An 11,709-nucleotide genomic window follows, 5' to 3' on the forward strand; every position below is an offset into this window, starting at 1 on the left:
CGTGTCTTGAAAAAACAAAACAAAAAACAAAACAAAACAAAGTAGAATTCCCTACAGATTTCTTGTAGTGCTGTGATTTTTTTCAGGACCCAAAACCTTTTAGTTGTCATAGGACCAACCATCCATTCACCTTCCTTCCTTTACATTGGGTCTCTTTTTTGTGGTCTAGGCTGTCTTGAACTCTCAGTCCCCCTGTCTTAGTCTCCCAAGAGTAGGATTATAGGGGTGTAGTATCATGCCAGTTTTATGGCTCAAAGTTTTTCTTTCCAATTTCTGCCATCCCTCCTAAGTTTATTGTGTACTTGAAGCACAGGTTCTAACCTTATTTTATCAATCTTAGGGATCTCTTTGAAGAAGAGAAGGTTTTAGTACACAGGTAAAAAGGTAGTACAGTAAATACAAATAGTGTATTTCCAGCTCACAATTAGAGATGGGAAACAACAGGTCTGGGGATGTGTGGGACCTGGGAGAAAAGAGCTGATAAATGAGTCAGACTAAAATGTCATGCAATAGCCAGCTTTATTAAGAGCATCAGACAATTTATACTTTAAAGGTTAACAAGAATCTAGTCCCAAGGGCAAGCTTCCTTTGTCCAGCAAGTCACAAGTAGCAAGAGTCTGTTTTTCCATAGAGGCATATAAACACATAGCAGTAGCCTGTTGTAATGAATGGTCTGAAGTAAACTCTCTATCTCCTGGAGGAAGAATAGAATCATAATCCAAGAATAATTCTGTGTTTTTGAAGAAACTGAGATCATAAGATTCTTGCCTTGGTTTTTTGGAGCATTCTCACAAAAACTTAGAAATCTCCATTCTTGGACCATGTTCTGACAGTAGTGCATCACTATAACCCAGAATTCAGCAGGCTGAGGAAGGAGGATCATTGAGTTGAGGCAAACAAAACAAAAAAACAAAAACACCCCCCCCCCCAATACAAAATCAGGAGTGAGGGAGAAGAGCAGAAAAAAAAAAAGCTGTAATTGCCTGTTTGACCAGAAAACATACTTCTCCTAATGAAGAGTCCCTCTGGAGTCCTAAGATGGCATTCCAAGATCAGTGCCTCTGACACTGGATTGATGGTTGCTATGTAGATAGGAGTCTTAGATCTGTTAACATTTTGTACATTCAGTAAAACAACATCTCAGTTTAACTGCTTTAGCTGTAAATATAGAACTGGTCGTTTGTTAATAATAGTGATAGTTCTGTCCTCATTGTACTGGGTACAGTTATGGGTCATGATAAAGTCTAACCCCTTAGGCCAACAGAGCTTTGTTACATTCCCCTGTAAATGGCCACGATATGAGCATGTGCTTCTGAATGGAGAGCTGAGTTCTCTTTCACTAGCTTTTGGCTTCTAGGAAAAAGTAACCATCAGCTATTTTCTTGGGTGTTGGCTTGGCTTCTCTGGTTTAGTAACTGTAGGCTTCCACATTGACCGCAGGCCAAAGCATTTGGCCTGTCCCTCTCCTGCTTTTGTATGCATTGCTGTATAAAGTGGTAGATTTGCCACCCCTAACCATGGAATCCAGGGCTTTTGTGAAAAGTCCTGGGTAAATAGAAGATCACATAGGAATATTGTTAGTATTTGAGCCCTAGGTACTTTTGTGCCTTCTAGAAAACAGAATTTTGTTGTTGATCTAAGTAATAGGCAGACGTAAAGATTGTATCTGTACTGTGGCTATTGAGACCCTGGTTGTGTCTTTTATTTTTTTAATAAATGCACGTATGGAATTTGAAACAGACTTTAAAAACAGTATTGCATAATATTTTCCTTCAGCCTCCAGTCTGTGGATTTTGAAGCTGTAGCAATCACCGTGAAAGAGCTAGTTCGATATACACTCAGTATAAATCCAAACAACCATGCTTGGCTAATTATTCAAGCGGATATTTATTTTGGTAAGTAAGATGTCAATTGCTTTATTATGATAGCTGCAGTTTGCTTTATTAAACTTTGAGATTTGACCATGTTTCATGATAAATTAGGAGAATAAATTGGATTGTTTCATTTATTCTACTTTTGGATTAGATGCTTTTAACTTTATGATACTTTTTTATTTTATTGATTCTTTATGAACTTCACATCATGCACCCAATCCCATTCATGTCCCCATCCCTCCATATTTGCTCTCTGCTCTTGCAAATACCCCTCAAAAGAAAATAAAAAATAAAGATTATTAATTCAAAAAAATTTTAAATCTTTAAAATTATTTATTTTACCTTTTATTCATGTGTGTATTTATGTGCATGCACATGTGATGCCTAGGAAGTCAGTAGAGGGCATTAGATCCCCTGAGTTAGGGACAATGTGAGCCCTCTGACATGGGATCTTCTGGAAGAGCAACAGAGAAGTCTTAACAGCTAGTGCCCCCTCCCTTTAAATAGTGGGTATTTGGAGTTTTCAAAATTTTGGTTTTCCTGGGGTTAAGTGTGTATGTGTGTGTGTGTGTGTGTGTGTGTGTGTGTGTGTGTGTGTGTATCAGGGGATCTAATGCCCTCTTCTGACCTCCTAGGCATCACATGTGCATGCACATAAATACTCTCATGAATAAAAGGTAAAATAAATTATTTTAAAGATTTAAATTTGAATTAATAATTTTTATTTTTTATTTTCTTTTGAGGGGTACATTTTAAATAAATGTAAAAATTGTAATTGTGTGGTTTCTTATCCTTATAATCTCAGCACTTGGGAGGCTGACAAAGGGGATTGCTACAAGTTTAAGACACATAGTAATATCCAGGCCAGCCAAGGCTATGTGGTAAGAACCTGTCTCAAACTCAGGAGAACACAAGTATGTAGACATGTGTGCACACACAAAAAAAGATACATATATTTCTAGAATCTGTATTCTTGGAAATTAATTTCTACTGCACTTAAACACTTCTATGTCATAGGATTTTCCAAGTAAATTGGAAGTTTTCAAAATTCATAATACTATACAGATAAAATTTCTGGCTGGTATCATTTTGGGGATCAATGTTTTTAAAATAAAAATTTCAAAATTTAAAGGTTCAAGAGAAAAAAGTGAATTTTCATCTATCTAATAATATTTTTGAGCGGATGCAAGGATTGAGATAGGGTCTCTTGTAGTCCACTGGCTGTGGATCCATGACTTAGCTGAGGATGGCCTTAGACATGATGTGTCTACTTTTCAAGTACTTGGATTATAGGTTATAATCACCACAGCCAGCTAATTGGTTTTTTGTTTGTTTGTTTTTGTTTTTCATGGGGTAGGGGGTTTGAGATGGGTTTCTTTGCATAGCCCTGGCTGTTCTGGAACTCTAGCCTTGAACTCAAAGATCTGCCTCCCACGTGCTAAAATTAAAGGAATGTGACACCACTGCCTAGCTTATTGCTGTTTTTTTAACACTTATTTTCATCCTAGCTTCCAAAAGAATTCATTGCCAAATCTAAATGTCTAAAAGCACATTAGCTATATTAGGTTTTGAAGTACCTTTCAAAATTAGTATAGAAATATATTTCTAGTCTGGGAAATAAAAATTTCCATATAATAGACCAGCATTGGTGGCGCACGCCTTTAATCTTAGCACTTGGGAGGCAGAGGCAGGTGGATTTCTGAGTTCAAGGCTAGTCTGGGCTGCAGAGTGAGTTCCAGGACAGCCAGGGCTACACAGAGACACCTTGTCTCAAAGAAACCAACCAAACGGGGCTGGTGAGATGGCTCAGTGGGTAAGAGTACCCGACTGCTCTTCCGAAGGTCCAGAGTTCAAATCCCAGCAACCACATGGTGGCTCACAACCATCCGTAACGAGATCTGGCGCCCTCTTCTGGAGTGTCTGAAGACAGCTACAGTGTACTTACATAATATAATAAATAAATAAATCTTTAAAAAAAAAAAAGAAAAAGAAACCAACCAAACAACCAAACCTCCATATAATCTTGTACTATAAATTTAATGAGAAATCTGAGCTAGATTTTGGCTACTCAGTTTTAGGAGGTTAAGAATTTATTGTATAACTTTGATATTTTTGTTTGTTTGTTTGTTTGTTTTTTGTTTTTTGAGACAGGGTTTCTCTGTGTAGCCCTGGCTGTCCTGGAACTCACTCTGTAGACCAGGCTGGCCTCGAACTCAGAAATCCGCCTGCCTCTGCCTCCCGAGTGCTGGGATTAAAGGCGTGTGCCACCACGCCCGGCTAACTTTGATATTTTTATTTTTATTTTTTTAAATGAAGGGAGTTTTCACAATGTTATCCTGAATAAATACAAAGTTTTACCACTACTCAGGCAAATGCATATACACAGTTTTAATCTTTTTATAAATATTGTGTGTGAGTGTGTGTGTGTGTGTGTATATATACACATGTAGAATTCAGAGGACAACCTGTGGAAGTCATTTCCCATTTTCCCATGTGGATCCTAAGGATCAAACTCCGGCATGGTGGCAGCAGCTTTATCTGCTGTTCCATCTGCTGCAGATGTCTTATCTTTAACTTAGTGTTTGCATGCTTTTCAATTCTTACATTTTAATGGCAAGTAACTCTTTACCCCTGTTTTGTACTTTAGCAACAAATCAGCATTCGGCAGCTCTTCACTACTACCTCCAGGCAGGAGCTGTGTGCTCTGACTTCTTTAATAAGGCTGTGCCCCCTGATGTATATACAGACCAAGTAAGTTGTTTGTGGGCCTTGTTTCCCTCTTGCCTACCTTCATGTTTTTCTTTATGAGTCCCCTTAGGGTAGAACTTAGCTATATCTGTGATGATGACTGTCAGGTTGATGGCTTTAGACCACATTGCCCTCTATTTGCTTATTTTTGGCCTTTTGCGGGCAGTCTTGATAGCCCATGTTAGTCTTGAACTCCAAGACCTGCTTCATCTTCTCCAGTGCTATCATTACAGGCATCTGGCACCAAGCCCAGCTGATCTCTCCTTTTCATTGCCGGTATAATAATGTTTGTTCCTGCTTTGGTATTCCCACCTCACACCCCAGCACTCCTCAGATTCAGCCTGTTGAGAACTGATTTCTGTGTCTTTGTCATGCCCTTCCACAAAGCCCTCCAAAATACCAAACACTGAGCCCCAGTCCCAAGCACTGTGGTTAGTTTTTTTCTTCACTTAACTAATCCTGTTAGAATATCTACTTAGCTCTCAAATCAGATAGATTCTGTTGCCTAGCTGCCTTTCTTATGTGTGTATGATAAACCTACGAAGGGACACTGGAGTAAATGTGCACAGCCTTCCATAGTTACCCTCTTTTGTGATAAGAGTACCTTAAGACAGGAGTCAGCTGTTGTGGTAGTTACTTATGGTCCCAGCACTTGGAAGGCTCGGGCAGGAGGATTACTACATCACTACAAGTCTGAGGCCAGCCTGGGATATGATATATAAATCTTTAAAAAGCACACCAAAAAAGCCTTTAGGTCCACTCTTTGTCATTTTTGAGACAGGTCTCTCTACTTAGCCCTGGTTGTCCTGAAATTCACTCTGTAGACAAGACTGCTTTGAGATTCCCCTTGTCTCTGCCTCCTGAGTGCTGGGACTGATGGTGTGCACACCATGCGGCTCCTAAGATCCACTCTTACTAGGTATTTTTTAGTTCACATTGAGCACCATTCTGATCTTGGGATCTTCTGGTCTCACTCACGATTTTGTGTGTGCTACTCAACATACAAGACAACATTAATTCTTTTTTTGTTGTTGTTGTTTTGTTTTTTGTTTTTGTTTTTGCTTTGCAGAGTGAAACCCAGCCCCACCTTCTTCGCACAGCCCACTCACAGAGCAGGGTTTATGTGCAAATGCCCCTGCCCGCACATACACTGGTACAGTCCCTACCCAGCACAGGGCTTCATTTTCTTTTTTCTTTTCTTTTTTTTAGATTAATTAATTAATTAAATGTATGTGAGTACACTGTAGCTGTCTTCAGACACACCCGAAGAAGGCATCAGATCTTATTACAGATGGTTGTGAGCCACCATGTGGTTGCTGGGATTTGAACTCAGGACCTCTGGCAGAGCAGTCAGTGCTCTTACCCAATGAGCCATCTCTCCAGCCCACATTAATTCTTTCTTATGCTGGCCATTAGGTCTTTATATTAGATCTGAACTTATACTTGCTGGCTACATACCATTGACATGTTTTTTTCCATTTTCCATCTCTACCTCATTCCGGATTACTCTTGGCTCTTTTAAGTACATTGCAATTAACCCTAATTTAGACCACTAGTATAATATAACAAGTGAAAACTTTCAGTACTTGACAAGTTTTTAAAGTAAGATCTAAAGAATTTTTAGTAGTTTATTTCTTTATAATACTTTTAAAATAGCAAAATTAAATGGAAAGCCCTGAATTCCCACATATTTGCTGTCCTCCACCATCCTTCTTGCTTTTCTTCTGTTGACATCCTGTAGCAGAGTGATACATTTATTACACTCAGTGGGAGCTGGTTTTTGAAAATAATTATTGTCTTTTTGTAGGTGATAAAACGAATGATAAAATGCTGTTCTTTGCTGAATTGTCATACACAGGTTAGTTTGTGATACTGTAGTATTGGCTTATATTTATGTCTGTTAGGCTTAATATGTAAATTCATACTAGAAAGTAGCTTTTATTATCATAAAGGCTGTTAGTAGCTTAGCATGTTTAAATTTCTTAATAATTTGTAGACCTGAACTAGATGCAGGTAGGAATTAGTAAACATTGATCATTGAACTTCACTGGAAAAGAGACACTTCATGCTTTCCTATTATGATAATATGTATCCTAGTCATTGGGGAAATGAAAATCAGCCAGGGTTGTGGAAGAGTTAGAATTCTCATGCTACAGGAACACAAAACCCTACCACTTTGGCAAATGGTTTGGTAGCTCCACTTTTAGTTAAATATTCAGGAGAATTAGAAAAGGGTGTACTTGGATGTTCATACCAGGGGGGATAAAATTCCAGTGTCCATTCAATAGTAAATGGTTTAGTAAAATGATGTATCTATACCTCAAAATCCTGCAGCCATATAAAGGAATGAATTACATATGTGTACTACAGAATGGATTCACTGAAAATTGCTAAGATTTGATTCGTTTGTAAGAAATGCTCAGAGTAGGCAAGTCTGTAGAGACACGGTGTGGTCTGATGGTTCTGAGAGGCTCAGTGGAGGAGTGAAGAGTTCCTGCTCTGGGGCACTGGATTTCTTACAGGAAGGTACTTTAGAATTCACGGTGATGATTGTTCAGTTTTGTAAAGGTACTAAGACATATATGTTTTGTTGTTACTGCTGTTGGTTTTGGTTTTGGTTTTTCCAGACAGGGTTTCTCTGTGTAGTCCTTCCTGTCCTGGAACTCACTCTGTACACCAGACTGGCCTCAAATTCACAGAGATCTGCCTGCCTCTACCTCCCGAGTGCTGGAAGCCACCACCATCCATTTTTTGGTTTTTGTTTTGATTCTTTTTTTTTTTTTCATTTCAACTTTGTATTTTTAATCTTTGCTTTTTTAATACTAGAAATAAACCCTGATCTTTACAAATGGTAGTAAGTGTTATAGCTGTGACCCGTATTCCCAGTTCCTGCCAAGGTAGGCATCCAGACCCTGCCTGATTGAGCTGGATGCTTTCGTCTGTGTTTAGACTGATGACTTAGTGTTTTTTAAAAGTGATACATATCTGCAGCTTTGAAAAGTACAGTTCCATGTGTCTATATCCTTGAATGCTGGGACATTTGCTTGGCAGTTTCCATCTTCAACTTCTTCTTCAATGAAGAAAGATCTAAAACTGTAATTTAGGTCACTGATAAATGAGTTTTCGGTCAGAGAGACAGAAAACTGTTGGGTAAAGGGGTTTGAAGTGAAAATGAAATGGGATCCATGAACATGAACTGACTTCATCCAATATTAGTTTAAGTCTTCTAAAGAGTATATTTGTGGGGCTGGAGAGTAGTTTGACTTTGTGGTTAAGATCACTGGCTTCTTCTCTTCCAGAGGATATAGGTTCAGACCCCAGCAGTCGCATGTCAGCTCACAGCCATCTGTAATTCCAGTTCTGGGAGTTCTTCTGGCCTCTTCTGGCCTCTACAGGCCACAAGGACACATGGTGCCCAGATATACATGTACAAAACACCAATAGAATAAGATAAATAAATATGAAAAATAAAGATTACCCTCTCATACCAGAAGGATCATGTTACCTTTTTAAATCATTTGTTTACATAGGTGGCAATTTTATGTCAGTTCCTCAGAGAAATTGACTACAAAACAGCTTTCAAGTCATTGCAGGAACAAAACAGGTATGGTTTTTTTTTGTTTGTTTGGTTTTGGGTTTTTTGGGTTTTTTTGGTTTTGTTTGTTTGTTTTGCATAAGAAGTAATGAGATCGTGTTTTGCAGCCATGACGCTATGGACTCCTACTATGACTACATTTGGGACGTGACAATCTTGGAGTACTTGACTTGTATCCTTCCGCCATTGCATGGGATAGAGCAGTTCATGTCTGCTTACAGAAGTATTCCATTTGAACATATTTCCAAGCTAGAAACAGTGCAGGATTAAAAAGAGTATTATATATATGATTGTATGTATGTACATATTCCAAAATGTGTGTGACTTGTACACACACTGAGAATAACCTTGAAGTTAAACTACTTCAGCCAGTCTCAAACAGTGGAGATGGTACATGTAGAACAGTTGTTTTATGATTCTTAACTGATACATTCAGATCTTCATCATAAAAGAGGAGAAACAGATAAAAGACAGATTGCAGTAAGTTGCCTTACACCTTTCTTCAGTGATGCTGTTTCCAGAATATTAAACAATTTAGAATTTTGCCATTGTGGAAAGATCTTGTTTGTTCATTTACTGCCAGAATTTAGTTGTCATTATTTGTCATGCTAATGTGAACATACTAGAACATTTATATCTCTGTTCTAAATCTTCAAATGATTTTTCATCTCACACAATCCTTAGAGCTGATTTTCTTTTCCCTTTGGCTGACCTCAGTACAAGTATTCCTACTGTTGTTTAAACATGTCAAGAACACTCATTCTCTAAGGACTTTTGACATTTTCTATTCAGGAACATTTAGCTTCCTTTAGGTTTCTTCTTTGCCATCTTAGTGGTTAGCCTTCCCTGTCATCTTCCAAAATAACACGCCCCCCCCCACCCTCTCTAACTCTTCCTCTTCTGTAACACTTACCAACATTTGACATGCATTTGACCAACATTTACTGTCCTATGAGGACTTGGCTTATTCCTACAACTATGGTGCCTGTCTTTTAGTTATTGCCCAACAATTACTGAGTAAGTAATTTATTTAAATTTGACTCATGTATCTCTTTTTCTTTATTTATTTAACATTTCTATGTATGTGTGGGTATGGTCTAAGGTCAGAGGACAACTTGCATTAGTCTGTTCTTTTCTACTATGTGAGTGTCCAAGATGGAAACTTGGGATATCAGGTTTGGCAGCAAGCTCCTTTATCCACTGAACCATCCATCTTACACTCAGTATTACTGCAGATACTCTCTTGATTTTACTCATTAGTAAAAGTGCATGCTGTTAGTACCTTTTAAGACATACTCAGATAAAGTATATGACTTTATAATACCCTAAAATGTGTGAGAGGAATAAAGAACATGAAGTTTGCCTACTTGGTTAAATGCCATACCTTCTCCCATTTTTTAAATAGTGTGTTGTGTACACTGTGTTTGTAGTTTTTTTTTTTTTTTTAAAGATTTATTTATTGATTATATGTAAGTACACTGTAGCTGTCTTCAGACACTCCAGAAGAGGGCGCCAGATCTCGTTACGGGTGGTTGTGAGCCACCATGTGGTTGCTGGGATTTGAACTCTGGACCTTCGGAAGAGCAGTCGGGTGCTCTTACCCACTGAGCCATCTCACCAGCCCGTGTTTGTAGTTTTTATATGTGGGCATGCATGTGCCATGGTGCATATGTGGCAGTCAAGAGGACAACCTTGAGTGTTGATCCTTGCCGTCTACCTTGAGACAGGGTCTTTCGTTCATTGCAGGATTCATAAGACTAAGGAATCTGTAGGCTTCTGGGAATTGTCTCACTTTCCATCTCTCCACAGAGACAGGATAGAATTACAGATGTGTGCGCCATGGTGGTCAGCCTTTATGGTGGTCTGGGAACCTGAACTCAGTTCAGGCTTGAATGGCAAACATTTTGCTATTTGAACTGTCTCCCCAGCCCCCTTCCTTTCCCTCCCTCTAAGCCCTCTCTTATACCCTTCTTCCTCTTTCATATTTATGGTCTTCCCCCCGCCCCCCCAGAAATCGTTACATAAGTATATGTATGTGGACATATGCAATAACTAATAACCAGTTGGGGGTGTACTCTTCTCTAGTATAGACTATTTCTCCCACTCTACAGTTTTAATTGCCTGTAGTTGTGTAGGACTGGGTCTTGTAGGCTTTCCCCTGTCTATTTTTAGTGTGTCTGTTGTTTATGTTCAGCTCACGTTGGTGAGGGTTTATGGGCTTCTGACACTAAGACTCCTAAAAGATCCAGTCTCACATCAAACTCTCTTATCCTCTGGTTTTTGAAGTCCTTTAAGACCCCTCTTCCTTTTTTTTTTTTTGGTTTTTCGAGACAGGGTTTCTCTGTATAGCCCTGGCTGTCCTGGAACTCACTTTGTAGACCAGGCTGTCCTCGAACTCAGAAATCCACCTGCCTCTGCCTCCCAAGTGCTGGGATTAAAGGCGTGCGCCACCACCGCCCGGCAAGACCCCTCTTCCTTAATGATCCCTGGTGCTTAGGTGCTGGAGTTACTCCATGGCCAGATCTGTTGGTACTGTTGGTACTGTTGGTACTGTTGGTACTGGACTCTGCAGCCCTGTACTTTGATTAGTTGTGGTTTTATGTAATGGTCTCTGCTGCAGAGTTCTATTGATGAGGAGTGAGGGTATAAGGACAAATATTTAAAATGTAGCTAGGAATTATGTTGGTTTGATAAAGTGGTGGTTGTAGATTCTTTTTAAGATTTTACTAACCTCTTGTTCAGAAGGTCTTACGTCCAATTAGAGCTGTTGGTTACCACCAAGGTATAAGTCCCACTGTTTCACTCTCAGGGTTGTTGCACCATGCTGGTTGTTGCTGTGGTTCATAGGTGTCAGAGCTGAGTAGGACTGTTGCTTGTTTCCTTCTTTGAGAAGCTTGCCTGGTGTCTTCTGGTTCCATGAAAGCTAGTCCTCAGGGAGGAGGCTTTCAGGTCAGCTCAGCTCGGGGCCTTGGCCCTGTGTGTGTCTAAAGTATAGGGTATCTTCAGGAATAGCTACTTATCTTGCACCTCTGGGAGGCAACCAACGGCAGTAGCCATCTTGGGAGTCTCTTGGGCAACCTTGACTGTTAGATGCTTTTTTTTTTTGAGACAGGGTCTTACTATGTAGCCCTAGCCATCCAAGAACTCACATAGACCAGGCTGGCCTCAAAGGCAGAGATCATCTGTCTCTGCCTTTAAATGCTAGTATTAAAGATATGCACCACCATACGTGGCTCGCCCCTATATTATTTTTAAAACCCTTTCTCCTTTATAGGTTCTAACTACATAACCTCATTTGACTCCTGGTTCTTCTACGTGCAGATACAGGTTATCCTTTACCCCCCACACTTAGAGAGAGGCCTCTCAGCCACAGCTCTACTCACTACCTTTATATTGATCTTATTGTCAAGTGTGCTTTCTGTCGTATTACTACAACTCATTATGCCCATAGCCTTGTCTGACTTTCTTGCTTCTGTGTTTGTCAAAATTAGG

General features: G+C 39.4%; 1 protein-coding gene across 1 annotated transcript in view; it reads left to right on the plus strand.

Moving 5' to 3' along the window:
* Positions 1-11,709, plus strand: part of Ints8 (integrator complex subunit 8) — a 48,870-nt gene that overhangs the window by 35,296 nt on the left and 1,865 nt on the right. Inside the window, exons 21-26 of the mRNA XM_021159236.3 lie at positions 1,777-1,895; positions 4,522-4,625; positions 6,430-6,480; positions 8,153-8,226; positions 8,325-8,389; positions 8,654-8,697. Of these exons, the coding sequence (XP_021014895.1) occupies positions 1,777-1,895; positions 4,522-4,625; positions 6,430-6,480; positions 8,153-8,226; positions 8,325-8,389; positions 8,654-8,697 (457 nt within the window). The remainder of the gene's footprint in view (positions 1-1,776; positions 1,896-4,521; positions 4,626-6,429; positions 6,481-8,152; positions 8,227-8,324; positions 8,390-8,653; positions 8,698-11,709) is intronic.

The sequence above is a fragment of the Mus caroli genome, unplaced genomic scaffold (genome assembly GCF_978045245.1).
Source record: "Mus caroli unplaced genomic scaffold, Mus_caroli_1 scaffold_6, whole genome shotgun sequence".
NCBI classification, from domain to species: domain Eukaryota; kingdom Metazoa; phylum Chordata; class Mammalia; order Rodentia; family Muridae; genus Mus; species Mus caroli.